This window comes from Callorhinchus milii, unplaced genomic scaffold, assembly GCF_018977255.1.
Source record: "Callorhinchus milii isolate IMCB2004 unplaced genomic scaffold, IMCB_Cmil_1.0 Scaffold12, whole genome shotgun sequence".
Lineage (NCBI taxonomy): Eukaryota > Metazoa > Chordata > Chondrichthyes > Chimaeriformes > Callorhinchidae > Callorhinchus > Callorhinchus milii.
In genome coordinates this window covers 9,765,640-9,787,044 of record NW_024704753.1, presented here as the reverse complement: position 1 = coordinate 9,787,044, position 21,405 = coordinate 9,765,640, and the positions used below count along the sequence as shown (strand labels likewise).

The 21,405-nt window shown below is 45.0% G+C and overlaps 1 protein-coding gene across 1 annotated transcript in view; it reads right to left on the bottom strand.

Annotated features, from left to right (window-relative positions):
- Positions 1-21,405, bottom strand: part of dnah1 (dynein, axonemal, heavy chain 1) — a 267,942-nt gene that overhangs the window by 92,364 nt on the left and 154,173 nt on the right. The window contains exons 30-40 of the mRNA XM_042339689.1: positions 20,595-20,700; positions 19,817-19,930; positions 19,375-19,524; positions 18,603-18,689; positions 16,401-16,587; positions 11,435-11,526; positions 7,615-7,769; positions 7,092-7,269; positions 6,758-6,952; positions 3,735-3,854; positions 2,752-2,910 (exon numbers count right to left, since the gene is read on the bottom strand). Coding sequence (XP_042195623.1) covers positions 2,752-2,910; positions 3,735-3,854; positions 6,758-6,952; positions 7,092-7,269; positions 7,615-7,769; positions 11,435-11,526; positions 16,401-16,587; positions 18,603-18,689; positions 19,375-19,524; positions 19,817-19,930; positions 20,595-20,700 — 1,543 coding nt within the window. The remainder of the gene's footprint in view (positions 1-2,751; positions 2,911-3,734; positions 3,855-6,757; positions 6,953-7,091; positions 7,270-7,614; positions 7,770-11,434; positions 11,527-16,400; positions 16,588-18,602; positions 18,690-19,374; positions 19,525-19,816; positions 19,931-20,594; positions 20,701-21,405) is intronic.

The window sequence follows — 21,405 nt, the reverse complement described above, 5'->3', positions numbered from 1 at the left end:
TTTGGGGGTCTATAAACCACTCCCATTAATATTTTCTGCCCTTTATTATTTTTTATTTCCACCCATATTGTCTCGACCTCCTGGTCATCGGATTTCAGATCCTTCCTCTCCACTGCTTTTATTTCATCCCTAATTAACAGGGCTACCCCCCACCTCTTTTCCCACAGTGCCTATCTTTCCTGTAAACTGAGAACCCTGGAATATTTAACTCCCACCCTAGATCTCCTTGTAACCATGTTTCAGTGATGGCTACTAGATCGTACCCATATGTGTCTATCTGTGCTTTTAATTCGTCAGTTTTATTCCGAATGCTTCATTTAGATATAACATTTTTAATTTCCTACCATTTCCTCTACTCTCTGATTCCTTACCTACTTTGCCAAGCTTCTTACCACTAGTTAACATATTCCTATTATCTGACATGCTATTCTGCACTGTCATCTTTACTTTTTCAAATGCTAACTTATGGTTACAAGTTTAAATTCCTATTTATTTCCCTGTTAATTCGGTTAGCTAGGACATTTGTCCCAGCCCGATTTAAATGCAGTCCTTTTCTCTGAAAGAGCTCTCTTTTCCTCCAATACTCGTGCCAATGGCCCATAAAAAGAAACCCCTGAGTTCCGCACCACTCTTTTAGCCATGCGTTCAAGTCCTTAATTTGTTTGTTCCTGTACCAATTGTCGTATGGTACAGGCAGTAGTCCCGATATTACCACCTTCGATGATCTCGACTTCAATTTGGACCCCAGCTCTTCGAATTCCCTTCTCAAGTCATCTTGGCCTACTCTACCAATGTCATTGGTACCTATGTGAAGTCCCACCAACAGATCCTTGCCCTCATATTTTAAATTATCCTCTAGCCATGCCGAGACATCCTTCACCCCGGCCCCAGGGAGGCAACAAAGCCTTTGGCTCTTCTGGTTGGTATTGCAGATGATTGTGTCTGTCTGCCTAATAGTCTCATCCCCAATGACGACAACCATCCGCTCTTTTGCCCCAGTGTTAGAGGTAGTTTTTCCTTCCACCTCACCGGCTTCCTTGTCGATACAAGTTCCAAGGATCTCATACCTGTTGTTGAAGGTTAATGTCGGATTTACTATCACTCTTTCCATTGTCCCCCTGGCCTCCTGACTGTCCATTGACCTATCCTGACCATAACCAATGCTGACTGTATATTCCCTCAGGGGAGTGACTGGCTCCAGGATGTAGCTCCCTTGCCCGCCTTTAGTCAACCGAAAACTTCGTCCCTCACTGCTCGCGACTCCCGCTCAGCTTACCTGGGTTTCTCGACACCCTGCCGCTCGCTAGCTCGTGACTCTAATAAGCATCTGAGTACAAAGATTGTGGAGTCCACTCCCAGAATAGGAACCCATAGTCTGGGCTGACATTTGGGGAGCACTGTATTGTTGGAAATACCGTCCTCTGGACGGAAAGTTAAACCAAGATCCCCTTTGCTGATGAATTCTAAAGATCCCATGTCATGACAAGCTGTGCAGAGGAGAGTAACAACAATAACAACAAAATTACATTTCTATAGCGCCTTTCAAAACAAGGATGATCCCAGTGTTGGAGGAATGAGCTATAAGCAACAATCAGACAAGCTGGAGCTCTTTCAACAACAAATTTACATTTATACAGCATTTCATGTCAACCTTGAAAAGATATATCTCACAGGGTATCTTAAAGAGTTATCTTAAATATGATTTAAATGGGATTGAGAATGTAAACTCAGCACAGTATTTTTGGATGCACCAAGGTAGTACGGAACCATAGACATTTACAGCACAGAAGGCAGGCAGCCCATCGTGCCGTGTTGCTCGGTGAAAGAGCAGTCCTTTACCTGCTCCCCACCTACGCACCTGACCCCTGCACTTTACTGTGTTTTCTATATTGTCATTCAGGAGGACGATAAAGATCCTGTAGCACTATACAAAAAGAAGAGTTTCTCCTGGGGTCCTGGCCAGCAATCCCCCAAATTAAATTGGTCATTCATTTCGTAGCTATTTGTGGGACATTGCTGTGTGCAAAATTGGCCACCGTGTTCACTCACAGAATACACATTATATCCTGTAATGCACTCTGAGATGTCTTCCTGACATGAGAGGCACTGTATTAAATGAAAGTATTATATATTTTTTTAATTTGGAATCAGTTAGATATTGGAGGAGGCTAGGGGAAAGAAGGCAGAAGAAACACAACAAGTTGCATTTATATAGCGTATTTCATGTTGGGAGGACTGCCCAAGGTATGGGACAGTCGAGGGTTTGCACCTGAGCTGGGGGCTCAATTCTGGAAGGGTGGGGGCCAAGGGTCTGTGGGCCAAGGGGCTGTAGGTGGGTAGATAACTGAAGGCTCTGTCAAAGATGAAAGTTTTGCGATAGTCTTTGAAGGAGGCAAGAGATGGAATTCCAGAAAGTGGGGGCAGAAAGGCTGTAAGCCTGACAGCTGATTATGTACATTAAATCCAAGCCTAGGTTTGCCATCCTGTGTGGCTAACAATGGTGTCTGACCCACTTCATTATTTACCTGTTTCAGATTTAGGAGGAACTTCACGCAGAGAAAAGTAAGAATGTGGGACTCGCTGCCTGAAGCGGAGGTTGAAGCATTTCAGGGGAAGCTGGACCTTCACTTTAGGGAGGGGGAATAGAAAGGTTTGGGTGGTTATAGTTGGGATAGTGGCCTCTTTCCATGTTGCGCAATTGTTGTAAATCAATGAAAAATAATCCAGAAACAAACTACTATCAATACTCACTTTCTCCAGCTCCATCTTTTCTCTCATCCACTTGCTGAAGAGAACCCAGCTTTCAGCATCACCGGTAGCACCAACACTCCAGACCAGCGAAAAAATGAACCAGGGCTCGATCAGATCCTCCACACGGTTCATCTTCTCATCCGGGAGACCCCTCTCACCCTGTTGGCAAACACCAGAGACCAGATTACTGGTGGTCATTGTGTTCTAAATGATACAATGGATGAGACTCCACATCTCGAGTTTAACATCTCTAACTGTCACCTCGTGTCACACCACGTTTCACAGTGACCTCTAGAGGCCTATGTGGGCCAAGCACAATACTGCCAGTGGCATCTCACAGCTATTACAGTCACAAGAAATAACACTGACACAAACTGACACTGGCACAAACACTGACATTAACACTGACACTAACAGTGACACTAACACTGACACTAACACTAATATTTACACTAACACAGACAGTGATACTAACACTGACAGTGACGCTGACATTGACACGAACACTGAGATTAGCACTAACACTGACAGTGACACCAACACTGACAGTGACACTAGAATCTAGTGTCTGTGCCGGCTCTTTGAAAAGAGCTTCCAAATTAATCCCACTCTCCCGCTCTCTCCCCATAGCGCTGCAAACTTATCCTCTCCAAATACTTATTACTTCTCTCTTAAAAGTTGTTATCGAATTGGCTTCCACCACCCTTTCAGGCAATGCATTCCAGATCCGAACAACTCACGGTGTGAAAAAATTTCTCTTCACCTCTCCTCTATTTTTTTTAACAACTATTTTAAGTCGGTGCCCTCGGGTTATTGACCCACATCCAGTGGAAATAGTTTCTTCTTGTTCACCCTATCATGCTCAGGCTCAGGATGTTTCCTGTTCCTGGATGCCAACTTACTGTTTGAACAACTTCAGGCAGGGCCAGGGAGAATCACATCAAATCACTTGTCTGAATGACCTTAAGAAATGACTAACTGACCTCTTTTCCTATGAAGGGGTTGAATAAGCAGTCAATGAGCTTGAGGAGGCTGAAGGTAAGGTTGCTGTCCACTGACGTAATCACCTCCCTCACTGACATCCGCACAAACTTAATGGAATCCTGTAATGAAGGAAGATTGCACCTGAATCTGAAATTGCTTCACAGTGACACCCCTTTACCATAGTGACAATGTGACATTGTCTGATCCATTTGATGCCTGAAGATGGGAGGGATTACTGACCAAGTTGACACCAAAGTGTGTGAGCAGGAGAAGTCCATTGCCCAACCTGTATCCCCAAAAGCTCCACACCTCCCAGCAGTTTTTATAAGCTCACTTAGTGAATTTGAATGGTGGCTTTTTACCTTATTGGTGCTGGGTCTGAATCCAACCAAAGGGTACATAAGTACATACAAATTGCTGATGAAAGAAGACCAAGGTCCACCCAGTTCACCTTCCACTATCCTGGCAGTCACATGCACATGGCATGTCCCAAATTATATACAGTACTGTATCCCAAGATATTATTTCCTAAAAGAAATCTATCTAATTTGCTTTTGAAAGAATCAACATTTCTGCTTACACTGTCTCCCTAGGAAGCATGTTCCATACGCTTACCACATGCTCACTGAAGTAGTGTTTAATAATAATCCTTGGATTTGGTATAGCGCTTTATCACATCTTCAAGACGTCTCAAAGCATTTCACAGAATATACTGTAAAGTGAATTGACTCTATATTTTGTGGGTGAAACGCGGCTGCCAATTGTGCACAACAGTGTCCCACAAACAGTCGTGGATTCAGTGGTCTATAGTTTCCCATCTTTTCTCTCCCACCCTTCTTAAATAGTGGTGTTACATTTGCAATCTTCCAATCAATGGGAACCGTTCCAGAATCCAGAGAATTTTGGAAGATCAAAGACAAGCCATCCACTATCTCGGTAGCCACCTCTTTTAAAACCCTAGGATGTAGGCCATCAGGTCCAGGGGATTTATCAGTTTTAAGAACTGACAATTTACCTAAAACCATTTCTTTACTGATATTAATTTCCCCAAGTTGCTCGCTAACATCTTGGTTTCCCCTCTATTCTCGGTAGGTTTTCAGTGAAGACAGTGAAGATGAAGACAGTAGCAAAGTACTTGTTTAATGACTCTGCTATGTCTTTGTCCCCTACTATAATTCCCCCCCATCTCTGCCTCTAACGGACCCACATTTACCTTTGACAGCCTCTTCCTCTTTACATATTTGTAAAAACTCTTGCAGTCTGTCTTTATGTTCTTCGCTAGTTTGCCCTCATATTCCATTTTCTCCCTCTTAATCACATTTTTGGTTCTCCTTTGTTGATCCCTAAAGCTCTCCCTATCCTCGGGTTTACTACTCATCTTAGCCGTTTTATAGGCTTCTTGCTTTAACTTCATACTTTCCCTAACTGCGCTAGTTAGCCACGGTTGGGCCACCTTTCCCGTGGCATTCTTGTTCCTCAAAGGAATACGTGCTCGCTGGGAATTTTGCACCATCTCCTTAAACGTCTGCCATTGCTGGTCTACTGTCAAAACCTTAAGTCTAATTTCCCAGTTTATTTTAGCTAAATCCTCTCTCATACCAGCAAAGTTGGCTCTGCTTAAATTTAAGACCTTTGCTTCGGACTTAACTACTTCTCTCTCTAACTTGATGCTAAATTCCATATTATGATCACTTTGCCCTAGAGGAGCCTTAAGTTCCAGTTTGCTGATCAGCACTGCTTCATTGCACAAAACAAGGTTATCATGATCTACGTTATTTAGTCCCTTTAGAATCTGAATAACATTCCTCTGTCCCTGCCCCCTGCTGTGTGTGACTCAATAGTTTCAAGCAGCTTGTGGTGATCATGAGCCCACAGCAATTTGACTCAGTGCTACACAATAGCCTTACTGGGGCCTGGGGCAGCATGCCCAGAATTCAGAGCTGAATATATCAGGATTTTTCAAGGGAACAATGATACATCATTATTAACGTAAGGCTCAATCTTAGTGGTTGAAAAGAGTGTAGTCAGCAGATTGAATAACTGTGGGAAGATCTACAGAAGAAGAAGGGATGTAAAACACTGTTTTACCAAACACTGATTGTCCAGTAATTTTGTTGTTGTTTTAGACATTTCCTGATGACCCTGATAAACTAGAGGAATGTAATGGTGGATACACACGGGACGTGACTGTAAGGACAGACATGCTACTTTTCAGTTTAAATTGGTTAAAAAAAATTAGATGAGCTTTCTCCAAATGACTATTCAATTCTCTCCAAATCAAGGAAAATGTATTCCCATCATATCTTTCCTCGCCGAATTCTGCACAAGAATGGAAGATGTAGGGAGATAGGACAATTCCTTTTTTGTCAGCTGGGTGGACACCCATCACTGTGCTTAAAGAGTAGCCAAACCAGACTGAGAATTCATGTCAATCTAATCCATGTCATCATCAAATGGAAATGTAATGGAATGTGCACTCTCTCCCCAGAGAAAAACAAATAGCTTATCTAAACCTGGAGACTATTGTTGGGTAACTGTTGGGAGTCTAACCAGCTAAAACTGCATAGCTTGCCATTGAGTGCACTGACTAGCAAGTTTAGAATTGTTTTTACAGAATGGAAGATGTAAGCTTTGTTGCAAAAAGTCAAAAAAAAACAAAAGGTAAAATAAACATCAGTTGAAAATTACTAAAAACAAAAGTGGAAACCTGGAAGCATTACAGTGTGATCGGGAGCAGAGAACACCACAAGCAGGAGACGCAGAAACTTTCTTCGGCAAAGTCAGAATGTGGATGTGAGATTGGGTGGGGGTGTGGGGGAGGGGAGGGTGTCCCCAGTATATAAATGACTTGCTGTTGTGTGATTGAGGCTGTGTGAGTGTTACTCACTGCTCAGTGGATTGTGTGCAAAACGCTGCTGTTTGCCAACAAAGATATTGACTACATTTGGCACAGTCTACTTGTGAAGTATTTTGAGACATTTTGCTGTAAAATACAAGCTGCCAGTGTAGAAAACGTACTGACCTCCAGAAACCTGTTGAATAGAGAATCCAACTTGTCCAGGTAGCGTTTCATCACCTTGGGAATGGCTTTCAGCCAACACTCCACAAAGGGCCGGACCCCCAGGATACTGGGCTCCAGGTAGACCATCCCACAGCGGGACACTGTGGCCGGAGAGGCCACCGCGAGGTCCTGCACCTCGAACATCATTGTCATCACCTTAACAGAAAAGGCTCCGTCATAACTCCCATCAGCAGCGATCCACAGCCACTCCCCCACACCTCTCTCTCCCTCTTCCCCCACCTTTCTCCCCACCCCGTGCTCTCAGCTCTCAGCTCTGATCCCACTGTCTCTGTACCTCAGACAGTTTCATGATCTCTCCTGAGCTCAGACACAGTTTCTTGTTGTCGTCCAACACTGTGTTCATATTCTCGATCCACACGGCATCCACCGGCCCATCAAACATGTACCACTTCTTCACCTGGTCCGTGGCCGCCGCTCCGGCTCGGATCAGACATGACAGGATGCCATCTGTCCTGCGTCAGGAAGTGCAAGACACGAGTTCACACTCACCCGCACCGCTCACACTCATATCCGCGCTTTCACACCAACTCCACTCACCCGCACCGCTCACACTCGGTCGCTCTGCTTACACTCACACCTGCTCTACTCACATCAGTTCTGCTCACACTCATTCACTCTATTCAAGCTCACACCTGCTCTGCTGATAGCTCCACTCACACCCACTCAGCACTGCTCACTCCCCCCAGCGCCGCTCACAGTGCTCACACTCACCTACAGATCACAGATCACATTACAGTACAGGGCTCAGTCTGTACAATATAATGAAGCAATGAATTGGCACAAACTAATGTACTAACCATTCATGAGTTAAAAGATCGAACTCTCCATACAGCTGCCCCATAGTGATGGACTTTGGGTTCAGAACAAAGACATTTACAGCCTCGTAATTGCCGCCGCTGACCGATGGCTGTCCTTTCAATGCTGTCATCGCCGCTGCAAGAACTTCATAGCACTAAGTGAGGAGAGGGAGTGGTGTGAATGCTCGTCAGACAGAGTTTGGAGAGTTAGAAACATGGGACCCGAATGGCACTGTTCCTGCCAGTTAATTAGATCCTTTAATCCTATTTTAATACCAACCTCTTCCTCTTCACGCCCTTCTGCCTACAGAATAAGTCCTGCAGGGTATCGCCTCACCCGAGAGGACCTGGGATTTATTCGCCCACAAAATTTCCAGTCAATTTACTTCACAGCATATTTTGCGAACGCCCTTTGAGACGTCTCATAAGACAACAACAAAATTATCTTATAGCGCTTTTCACGTCGGAGAGGACGTCCCAAGGCTCTGGACAGTCAGTGTTGTGGACCCGAGCTGGGGATGGGGTAAGAGGGCAGGTGGGGAAGGAGGGTGATCAAAAGCATGGTCGAAGAGGAGGGTCTTGACATGGGTCTTGAAGGAGGCGAGGGAGGGGTCGAGGCAGAGGGACTGCGGGATGGAGTTCCAGAGGATTGGGGCAGAATGGCTGAAGGCCCGCCTGCCAATGGTGGGGCGGGCAAGGCGGGGGACATGAAGCAGGCCGGAGCCCACTGATTGGAGGGAGCGGACGGGTTGGTAGGGAGTAAGGAGGTCGTAGAGGTAAAGGGGAGCGAGGCCATGGAGGGCTTTGAGAGCCAGGATCTTGAATTGTATCCTCTGTGTGATGGGAAGCCAGTGGAGTCGGGCGAGGACGGGGGTGATAGGGTCACAGAGCCTGGTGCAGGAGAGGACATGGGCTTCAGAGTTCTGGATGATCTGCAGCTTATGGAGGGAGGAGTTGGGCAGGCCAACAAGCAGGAGTTTGCATTGTCAAACCTGGATCTCCCATCTCCCACCTCCCTTTTCTGTCTAAGATCCTTGAGAGAGCCATCACCTCCCAGCTTCACTCTTTCCTCCTACTCCCTCCATGAGCTCCTCCAATCTGGTTTCTGTGCTTCCCACAGCACAGAAACTGCTCTGGTCAAGGTCACAAATGACATCCTGACCAATGTGACTAGGGCTCCCTCTGCCTCCTCGTCCTCCTCAAACCCTCCACCGCCTTTGATACTGTGGACCACTCAATCCTCCTCCACCGCCTCTCCTCCCACCTCATTCTTCAAGGTTCTGTCCTTGACTGGTTCAAGTCCTACCTTTCACATCGCCTCCACTTCGTCTCTGCAAACGGCTTCTCCTCCAGCCCCTGCATTGTCTCGTGCGGTGTTCCTCAGGGCTCTGTCGTCGGTCCCCTCCTCTTCACCCTCTACATGCTCCCCCTTGGTGGCATCATCCACAGACTTGGGGTAAATTTCCACATGTCATGCGGATGACATCCAATTCTACCTCTCTGCCTCCACCCTCAACTCCAGGACTACTAGCGTCCTGACCGACTGCCTGTCCGACATCAAGTCCTGGACGAGGGGCAACTTTCTCCAACTGAACGTCAGCAAGTCCTAGGCCCTCCTGATTGGCTCGCGCCAGCACCTCTGCTGCCGAAACCCTCACCCATGCATTCGTCACATCAAGGCTCGATTATGGAAACTCCCTTCTCATCGGCCTTCCCAACTCTTCCCTTCACAAGCTGCCGATCATCCAAAACTCTGCAGCTCGTGTACTTTCGCGCACCAGGCTCCATGACCCCATCCTCGCCAGATTCCATTGGCTCCCCATCCCCCAGAGGATCGAATTCAAGATCCTTGTCCTCACTTTCAAGGCCATCCATAGCCTTGCCTCCTTCTACCTATTTGACCTGCTGACTCCCTACCAACCTGCCCACTCTCTTCGTTCAGTGGGCTCAGCCTGCTCCTTATCTCCCACCTGACCCACCCTACCATCGGTGGCTGGGCTTTCAGCCTCCCTGCTCCCACATTCTGGAACTCCATCCCACAGTCCCTTCGCCTCATTCCTCCCTTGCCTCCTTCAAGGCTGGTCTCAAGACTCTCCTCTTTGATCATACCTTCAGTCACCCTACCACCTCTACCTTCCCTCAACCCTACCTCACCCCTACCCCATGCTCTGGTCCTGACCGCTGACTGTCCAGGGCCTTGGGATGTCCTCCTGATGTGAAAGGAGCTCTATAAATGGAATCTTGTTGTTGTTGTTGTTGTTGTATAAATGTAATTTTGTTGTTCTTCTTGTTGATGTTATGAATGAGTGTATGAGGGTTTCGGCGGTGTACCATGGTGACTTTCGTGAGTAGGAGATGGTTTGGGAAGTGAGGGGAGCAAGGGCATCGAGAGTGGTGGAGAGGGAGTTGTGGAGGACTGAGGAGGATGGGTCATTGCGGGAGGAAACCCAGAGAGGGGGGGGAGGGGAGTTCAGATAACTCCAAGGCACTGAAAGGAGGGGGGGAGATTTTTTTCCAGTGGTGATAGATGGAAGTGGGTTGGGTGGCGGTAGGTAGAAGGACACCATATCAAATGCAAGGATTATTATTATTATTATTATAGCTCCCCGGGGCTGTGCGTTCCACACTCGAGCTACCAATTGGGTAACCAAATGTCTTCTGATTCTTTTTGATCCTCTCTGGCTCTGATGTTCACCCTGTCACTTGTTCAGATCGTCCACCAGAGGGAGGAGTCGTCCAGCTTGACAATTATACATCACTTTAAATGCCTCAATCAGATCTGCAAATGATCTCTGCAGCTCTCATACAATCACAAACATCAACAGGGTCAAAGGAGGCCATTGGGTCCATTGAGTCTGCCCTGGTTCTCAGAGCGAGTTCATTTAATCCTCCCGCCTATCCTTCATATATCTGACTCCTTCTCTCTCGAAACCCACAATTGCTTTCACCACCTTAGTGGGCAGGGTAAGGCATTGGAGGTAGACCATCTCAACAACAAAAATTTGAATTGATCCAGCAGAAATCTCACCAGGCTCTGCGATTTTAGTTGGTTAAAAGGAGTTATTCCCAATGCAAACTCTGGAGTTTGCCTTGGCTCTTATCAACCTGTGCCTAATACTCTGAACTGTGGTAAGCAGGGTACATTCTTCTGGGGAGATAGAATGTATAACATTTCAAAAACTGGAATTGTATTGGTGGCATATGTGGAATTCTCAGTTTAGTTTGGATACTTGAGCACGGTGATGGGTTTCCGCATGTGAGACCCAAATAATCAAAAAAAATTACCCCTTCATTGCCCTATTTACCCTCTTTAATGCTTTATTACCCCCCTATTCCAATTTGTGTACAGCAATGTCCTATTCCCAGTGATGGAGGGAGTGACCAATTTTTGTTTGGGGGATTTGGGCCAGGACACCTGGCAAAAATCCCTTCGCTTTTTGAATAGCGCCATGGGATCTTTAACATCCACCTGAACAGGCAGACAAGACCTCGGTTTAACATCTCATCCCAAGGACAGCACATCTAACAATCCAACACCGCCCAAGCACTGCATTGGAGTGTCATCTTAGACTATGTGATTCCAAGTCCCAACGTGGGGCTTGAACCACAACCTTCTGACTCAGAGGTGAGAGCGCTATCATTGTGTCAGGCTGACACTATTTACTGTCCTATTTACACCGTCACTGCCATGGCCTCCCTTAGGTAAGTAGTGTCCTAGGCTCTCTCAGGTCGTATTGTGGGATCGCCCGATTAACGTGTCAGCCTAGGGCAGGCCTGTTAACAGGATACAAGGCAGAGCATTTCTGCAGCTAGTTTCTACCTTAGTCTTTCCAGAGCCAGATGGACCCACCAACATCAGTCCATGCCGAACCACCGTGGTCTCATACAGCTGAATGCACTTGGTCACGAAGGCTATGGGAGGGAAGAAGTGAGGCAGTTTTACCCAAAGCTGGTGTAGGAGAACTCTGCTGCCCCTCAGCGCTCACACGTGATACAAACATTTCACCATCACTCTCAACCACACCATCATCCACATAGCATTCTATTTACATTCGTTTTCATTACAATGGAACATAATCTAGGAACTCAGTGCTGAGTTGGTGACTGGTACGTTGCCTGTGTTATCTGTAATTAGTGACATCCAGAACATTTCACTCACTGGTACGACAGGCCAATTGCACACAACAGTGTGACCAAATTATTATTATTTGAATGAATTATTATCCCTGGAAAAGCGATCCGCCAATCAACTAACAAGCAGTTCCTACTTATTGCTTGGTAAACAGAGGCGTGTGGAGTAAGTAAACTTTTTTTCACGTTGGAGTGCCCAACATTTTGCCCTGCCGGGAATCAAACCCAGGTCTTCTCGCTTGTGAGGTGAGTGCTCTAACCACTGAGCTACAAGACTCCACAACAGGATGTATATGGGACAACTATGCAAGGTAACTGACCCAGGGCCAAGGCCCTACCTGTGCTACCCTTTGGGTGTGTTAGCCTGGCTCAGTTGGTAGCATTCTTGCCTCTGAGACAGATGGTTATGGGATCGAGTCCCCACGTCAGGAGTTCTATGTCATAGAATCATAGAATTATACAGCACAGCCATTCGGCCCATCATGTCTGCGCCAGCTCTCTGAAAAGAGCTATCCAAATCAATCCAACTTACTGCGATCTCCCCATCCTCTGCAAACTTGTCCTCCCCAAATAATTATCTACTTCTCTCTTAAAAGTTTCTTATCGAATCGGCTTTCACCACCCTTTCAGCTAATGCATTCCAGATCTGAACAGCTCACTGTGTGAAAATATTTGGCTTCACCTCCCCTCTGGTTCTTTTAACAACTACTTTAAATTGGTGCCCTCGGGTTACCAATCCAACCGCCAGTGGAAATAGTTCCTCCTTGTTCACCCTATCGAATTCCTTCATAATTTTGAAAACTTCTATTAAATCTCCTCTTAATCTTCTCTGCTCCAATAAGAATAATCCCAGCTTCTCCAGCCTCTCCTGATAACTGAAGTTCCTCATTCCTGGTACCATCCTGATAAATCTCCTTTGCACCGTCTCCAATGCCATGACATCCTTCGTAAATTTTGGTGCCAATACAGTCTCTAGCTGAGGCCTAACCACTGTTTTATAAAGGTTCATCAGAATTTCCTGACTTTTGTATTCTATGCCCCTATTTATAAAGCCTAGAATTCCATATGCTTTTTTTACAGCGTTACCTGTCCTGCCACCTTTACTATAAGATTTACTTTTATGAACCCCCAGGTCTCTCTGTACCTGCACTGCATTTAAGATTGTATTATCTAGCTTATATTGCCTCTCCTCATGCTTCCTTCCAATATGCATCCATTCGCATTTCTCCACATTAAGTTTCATCTGCCATGTGTCAGCCTATTTCACCAGTCTAAGCCTTCCTGCAGTCTGCTACTATCCTGCTCACCGTTTACTACTTTTCCTAGTTTAGTATCATTCGCAAACTTGGAAATTGTACTCCCTATACCCAAGTCCAGGTCATTTATATAGATCAAAAACAGCAGTGGTCCCTGGGGGACACCACTGCACACATCCCTCCGGTCAGAAAAACAACCGGTCACCACCATTCTCTGCTTTCTGTCTCCCAGACAGTTCTGTATCCGCTGCCACTGTCCCTTTAATACCGTGGGCTTCTATTTTGCTCACAAGTTTCTTATGTGGCACTTTGTCAAACACCTTTTGTAAATCCATAAAACTACATCAACTGCACTACCTTCATCCACCCTCTCCGTTACTTCATCAAAAACTCTATCATTTGTTAGACATGGTTTGCCTTTAACAAATCTGTGTTGGCTGTACTTTACTAACCCATATTTTCTAAGTGAAAATTTTATTTTGTCCTGCATTATAGTGTCTAGAAGTTTCCCCACTACTGACATTAGGCTGACTGGGCTGTAATAATAATATTCCTGAGTTTATCCTTCTGCCTGTTTTTGTACAGGGGAGTAATATTTGTAACTCTCCAGTCCTCTGGCACCATCCAAGGAGTATTGAAAGATTGTGGCCAGAGCCTCCGCTATTTCCACCCTGACTTCCCTCAGTAACCTAGGATGCCGACCATCATCTAGGATGCATCCCGTTCTAGGTGACTTCCTCCTAATGTGAAAGGTGTGTCAAATGTCAAGATTATTATCAACAAACAAAATTGGCAGTGATCAGAGCCAGACATTTGAGGGCATAGGGTTATAGGAAGTAAACACAAAACGTGTGAGAAAAACACGTCAGGGCGTATGAGCAGGATAAGGACAGTTACCCAAGTAAGTGTTCTGTACACAAATGCATGTAACATACAAAATAAAACAAGTGGGTTAGAAGGACAAATTCAGCTTAAAGATTATGATGTAGTACCCATTACAGAACAGAACGATTACAGAGACCTGGCTATAAGTCTCTCAGTCTGCTGGATTTCCACTTTTTCTTGCATTAGTGTAAGACTTTTGTTTTAGTTTTGATGCTGCTTCTTACCTCATTTGTCGATCATGGTTGTTGAACTACACAAGTGGAGCTTTTGTGTTTTAGGGGTATGTACTGGTTTTGCATTGCACCAAATTCTTATTTGATTACATTCCACTGTATGTCTGTGGGTTTACCTATTAACAGTTCAGCCCAGTTTACCGTAATTCATTTTATTCTCATCACTTCAAAGTTTGCCTTGCTTAAATTTAAAACTTTGATTTGCGAATCTCCCTTCTCCCTCTCAAAACTTATATCAAATTCAATCACTAAATATGGTCACTATTTGCAATATATGAGGTATACAGCAGCATCAAACTAAAACAAAAGTCTTACACTAATGCAAGAAAAAGTGGAAATCCAGCGGATTGTGTAGATGGGAGCAGGAAGATACAAAGGGACTTCGATAGATTCAGTGAGTGGGCAAAACTGTGGCAGATAAAATTCAATGTGGGGAAGTGTGAGGTCATCCACTCTAGCAAAACAATATAGCAAAAAAAGCAAAACAATATGTTACTCCACTAAGAACTGTGGAGTAACAAAGGGATTTGGGGGTTCAGGTACACAAGTTCACAGGTACAAAAAAAGTTACCAAAAAGGTTCATGGGTTGTTGGCCTTTATCTCAAGAGGGGTGGAATATAAAGGAGAGGAAATGATGCTTCAACTGTATAGAGCCTTGGTCAGACCCCATCTGGAGTACTGGGTTCAGTTTTGGGCACCACATCTCAGGAAGGATATATTACCTCTGGAGGGGGTGCAGTGCAGATTCACCAGAAAGATATCAGAACTTAAAGGGTTAAATCATGAGGACAAATTGTATAAAGTCGGTCTCTATTCCCTTAAGTTTAGAAGGCTGAGTGGTGATCTGATTGAGGTTTTTAAAATAATAAAGGGATTCAATAAGGTAGCTATAAAGAAACTATTTCTTCTGGTGTGGGAATCTACAATAAGGGGGCATAATCTGGCTGCGGATGCTGCTTCCATTCACATTTTCAAGGTGGATATTTGTTAGGTCAGGGCATTACGGGATATGGGGCAAGGGCAGGTACTGGATTTGAGATACAGATCAGCCATGATCTTATAAGATGGGGGGGAACTGGTTTGAGTGGCCGACTAGTCTACTCCTGTTTCTATGAGCAATGCTCCAGAAGGCAGCATGCATCTCAATCTCAGGCCACCCTTATATCCCCTACTCTACAAGAACAGGAAAAATTTAAAAGGAATGTCAAGTAGGAACAGTCGTGACCTCGTCAACAGTCACTTCTCAGGGCAGCTCATAACTTTTATATTTGAAGACCTGAGTTATGCAGTGTTACTGCAGAAGGGGGTCAAAGGTTATACAATATATTTGGAGTCCTATAGCTCAGTGGTTAGAGCACTCGCTTTGCAAGTGAGAGACCTGAGTTCAATTCCAGGCAGAGCGAAACCTTGGGCAAGTTTCCTTACTCCACACACAGCCCTAATAATAATCCCTCCAAAACCAAAACCAATAATAAATTGGTCATTTTCAATCTACGACTGTTTGTGGGACATTGCTGTGCGCAATTGGCTGCTGAGTTCGCCCACAAATATACAGTCAATTCTCTTTACAGTGTGTTCTGTGAAGCGCTTTGGGACATCCTCCCGACGTAAATCCAAGGATTATAATTATTATTATTATTATTGTGTATGATACATTGTATACTAACACTGTGCCTTCCACATCAGGAGGATGTCTCAAAGCACTTCACACTGCGAGCTGGAGGGAAGGTTCATGGGGAGGACCTCGATGAGGGAAGAGATGAGCCATAGTGACTCCGGGCGGGGCCTATCCTACCTACCACGAAGCAACCTGGTGCTCGTTGAGTGAAGGACATGGCTGGGCTGGTAGTGTTGAAGGAAGGCTCAGCGGTAGGGTACAGTGAGATTCTGGAGCGATTTAAAGGAGAAAACAAGATCTGCCAGTGCAGCTGGGCGAAGATCAGGTTGATAGGCTGGTACTGTAGAGGACACGGGCTGCAGAATTCTGAATAGTCTGCACCTTTGGTAGGGAGAATCTGGGGAGTCCGGCGAGCAGAAGGTTGGTGTATTCTAGCCTGCACATGCTAAAAGCGTGGATGAGGGGCTCGGCGGCCTGAGGGGAGAGGTAGTGGCAGAAGTGGGCAATGTTCAAGGAACACACCGAAGTTCCCCAATGGCTCCATGAGATGGAGTGGGTATTCCATGAATGTTGTTGCTGTCAGCTCTGAGGCGAGAAGGTACTGAAAGGAGCCAAGCAGGAGAGCCTCTCACCATTCTTGTAAATCTAGACTGCAAACTCACCATCAACATCCTTGAGATTTTTGGACAGGCATGTCTTGCGAATGGACTGTTCCAGAATGCCGTAGTCAATGGGTTCTTCCTTGATTTTGGGAAAGAGGTCTGACACAATACCATTGAAGAGCTTAAGGTCGTCTTGCAGGAACTTGGGAACATTCACGTCACAGATGGCTCTCAGACAGATCAACTCCTGTAACATAGCAGCCTCAGGTGAATTTTCCACATTCATTGCCTCTGTCTCACACAGTCTCATGGCCACATGGAAAAAGGCCTGGAATAGATACTGTCCCTGTCCCCCTCGATGCCATCCAACATATCATTGATAAACACATCGCATAAGCTGGGTTACAATAGACAGCCTTACCCTCCCTTCGAGAAGGATGGGCTCAGCGAGTCCACCGTCAACCCTTACACGGATCTTGGAGCTGGAATACACAATCCAGATAAAATCCACAATTGGCCATGTACTCCCATGGCTTCCAGTTTCATTATAACAATCCTTAATAATCCTTGCATTTGATGTAGCAGCTTATCACATCTTCTAGAGGTCTTAAAGTGCTTCACAAAATATACTGTAAAGTGATTTGACTGTATACTTTGTGGGCAAAACGCAGCAATCAATTGCGCACAGCAGTATTCCAAAGAGCGTCGTGGATTGAGTGACCAAATTATTTTTTTTAAATTTGAAGGAATTATTAGGCCCGGAAAAGCGATCCACCAATCGACTAACAACCGAGTTCCTACTTACTGCTGGAGTAAACAGAGGCGTGTGGGGTAAGGACACATGTCCAACGTTTCGGTCTTTTGGGAATCAAACCCAGGTCCTCACGCTTGCAAGGCGAGTGCTCTAACCAGTAAGCTATAGGACTCCATGAAGGTAAAGGCTTCATGAGATACCAGGTCAAATGACCACCATCAACCGGATGTCTAACACAACAACTACTTAAATTTATATACCATATTTCACTCAGGGTAGCATCTCAGAAAATTTAACACTCCGAATCCCAAAAGTGTGCAAATTAGAATGGCAGTTCAATGCATCCCACCTATCCATGGAAATTCCCTTTTCTGGAATGGGATATATTCTCTAGAGTACAGAAGAATTAGAGGAGATCTTATTGAAACATATATGATACTTAAAGGGCTGGATAAAGTAGACACTGAGGGTCTGTTTCCCATGGTAGGAGAATCTATTTTTAGTACCCATCTCAGTTTATTCTTATCTTATCAAATTTCTCTACCCTCTCCTCTGATACTGTGGCATTGGCTGTATCCTCTTCTTTTGTGAAGACAGATGCAAAATACTCATTCAGTACATCAGCCATGCCCCCTGCCTCCACAATTATTATTATTATTATTAAGAAGATTTCCTCTTTAGTCCCTAATTGGACCCATCCTACCTCTTGACTAACCTTTTATTCGTTATATGCTTATAAAATACCTTAGGGTTCCCTTTTGTTACCCATTTATCTTTTCTCATACAATCTCTTTGCCCCTCTTATTTTCTTTTTCAGTTCTCCTCTGTACTTTCTATATTCTATTTGATTATCTTCTGCATTTTGGACTTTTGGACCTGATTTATCATAAGCCTCCTTTTTCTGTTTTATTTTAACCCCAATTTCCTTATTCATCCAGGAACGTTTGGATGCCCTATCTTTCCTCTTTGTGGGAATGTATTTGTTCTGTCCCCGAACTATCTCCTTGAAGGCTTCCCATTGCTCGTTAGCTGTTTTACCTGCCAATCTTGCTTAACAGTCCAGTTGTCAGTATTTACTATACCTATATATAGTATTATATAGAGTCTATAAATAGTATTATATGGAGGCTATATAATACAGCCCTTCCCTCTCTATTATCCTCTTTATTCTATTACACGCCTGCCTTGTTGCTCTAGTGTAGATGACAGTGTTGATATATTCCATCTGCTGCTCAGTGGTTAGAGCACTCGCCTTGCAAGCGAGACACCTGGGTTCAATTTCAGGCAGGGCGAAACCTTTGGCAAGTTTCCTTACTCCACACGCCTGATAATAATCCCGCCAAAAACAAAAACAATAATAAATTGGTCATTATCAATCCACGACTGTCTGTGGGACACTGCTGTGTGCAATTGGCTGCCACATTTCACCCACAAATATACGGTCAATTCACTAGAAGATGTGAAAATCGCTATATCAAATGCAAGGATTATTATTATTATTTTCTTACCTCGTCCATCAGAGGATTTTCTCTCTTCAGGTTACCTGCTGCCGAGATCACAGTTTTCACAGCTCGCATCCCAAAGTCATAGTGGTCCTGGGCACAGAACACAGTGTGAGCAGAAATATTCCCAGCTTCCCATTCTTAGGGAATAGGATTAGGGGTGGATTCACAGATGATAATCTCAGGATTCCAGCATAACATATTGATAAACATCATTGAAAAAGGAATTGGTCAAATATTTGAAAAGGAAAATCCACAATAACAGGGCAGAGAGCGGGAGTAATTGGAGAGCACTTTCAAATGGTGTCAGCACAATGGAGCAAATTGCTTCCTTCTAGGACACAGAATCATATTATTTAACACAGTATCCCGTACCTGTGAGAATGCTAATGCTTGTAACAATCAATTCCCCTGAGGGTGTCAGACCCGTATCAGTCCTGTGTCTCCTTTCCGTTGTCATTTTACTCTGCTAACTTTGATTTGTCTTTCTCACTCCCAGCTCATGCGTATAAATGTCCCCTCGCTGCCCGATTCCCTTCTCTACCAGAACATTGGTGTCATATTCTGTCCCTCCTGAACAGCACCCTTGTTCCCCAGAAATGACCCCATGTCCCAGGAAAACTCTCCCACTAAAGCACCCCTCAAGCCACGTGTCGACCCCATGAATTCCTGCTTATTGGAACTTACAGTGTGAGCGGCATTGACTCCAATGGGCTATTGATTTGTAGTCTGGTGCTCTACCAATGTGCCTTATCCCTTCTGTTGAACTTTTATTTACCTGTGAGCTGAGTTGTTCAGAGGAAAGCTTAAAAGTTGTGGTGATTTTCTTTGCCAGGACCTTGGCGTTGTTGAAACCGAAGGAATAGAGTGAGATCTCTGCGATCATGGCATAGTCGGGCACCATCATGGCTACAGGTCTAAACAACGCCTGGGACAAACCACAGTCATCAGCCATCTCAGTCGAAAGCAAGGAGGTACGGGAACCATAGCACTGTGCTCAGCTGTGAGACCCAGTGTGAGACAATACAAGCCCTGGGCCGGCCATGACAAGGGGCGTGTCACCCAGTGTGTGTGTGTGTCACTCAGTATCTGTGTGTTGTGTGTGTGGGGGGAGGGTGGGGCTGCCTGTGTATGTGGGGGGGGGGGGGGGGTGCTGTCTGTGTGTGTGGGGGTAGAGGCTGCCACACTTACAGGTTACCCACCAAGGAACTTGCTCTTACCTTCAGATTATCGGGCAGCTCCGTACGGCCAGCATAGCCTGGGTTCATAGTAATAAATACAGCGCAGGAAGCAACCAGGGCTATCTCAATTCCCTCAAACATGAATCGATCAACCTGTAAGGAGCAAGAGCATTAACCAGAGGCTGGCAACAGAGACCAAAGTGACCTGGGATTTAGATAATAATAATCCTTGCAATTGATATAGTGCCTTATCACATCATTGAGACATCTCAAAGCACTTCACAGAAAATACTGTAAAGTGGAATGACTATCTTTTGTGGGTGAAATATAGTAGCCAATTGGGCACATCAGTTTCCCACAAACAGAATGACCAAATTATTACCCCCGAAAATGATCAATCGACTAACAACCGAGTTCCTATTCCTTTTCCCCCTCGCTTTGCATCAAGTTTCCTCTTAAATACATGGATGCTCTTTTACTTTTCATTCTCACCATTCCTGCATGTAGAAGTGGCTCCTAAACGCCATATTAGATCTCCTGCTGGCTAGCTGATATTTATTCCTGGTAATGGAGTATGCAGTCCACGCAGTCTCTCTCTCGTTCTCTTGCTTTCTTTCTAGAAGCCCCCTGTGTCTCTAGGTAATCCCTTGGCGCTATTAGAAAAAAGAAGGGAGTTCCTTCTGGTGTTCTGGCTAACAATCCCCCAAATGAAATCAGTCACTGACTCCATGGTTCTTTGTGGAACAATGCTGTGTGTAAATTGGCTGCAATGTTCTCCCTCCCTCCATCTCTTCCTCAGTTATGTTCAGTCACTCACCCTCTGCTGCTGAGCTTTCTGGATTGTAGTAATCTGCTGTGCCACCACTGACAAGACCTCAACATCTATACGGTTAAACTCATCGAAACAGGCCCAGGCCCCAGAGCTGAGGAAGAAGCAGAAATCCACAGTATATATACTGATGTCTGTCAGCTTGTTTGACATATACAATATATAATAATGACAACAACGTGCATTTATATAGCCCAGGGGTTCCAGTCAAATACTGCCTGCCTGCTCGCATCGTGCAATCAGGCCAGAATGTCTTTGGTGCTGAGGGTCCCAAGTATTCTTAATCTAGCTTTACCTATGACCCAAAGCCCTAACGGGTAGGGTGGTCCTAGAAGGACAAACAGCAGGAAAGCTTGCCAGACAGCACTCTCAATGGCAAGTTATGCAGTATTAGCTGGTTAAGATTCCAGCAATTACCCTAATGCCAACTCTGGGGTTACCCAGTCATGGTTCCTGCCTACCTGTGCCTAATACCCTCTAGAATTACTTAAACAGAGTGCATCCCTCCAGGGAGAGAGTGCACATTCTATCCAATACACAGAAATTTCTATGTGTAGGTAGGATACTCTTAAGCCTGATAGACCAAAAAAACAGATTATGGATATATAAGGAAATATTTTGGCTGTGAGGTGATTTGAGGACATGAATTTCAGAATATAGCTAGGAGCATGAAAGGGAAAATTAGGAAAAACATATCCCAGAGGAAGGATAAAGGAGTCAATTGTAGGAGTATTTAATCCTGCATTTGGAATAGTGCCTATCAGGTCAGTGGGACGTGAAACACTATATACACTATAAA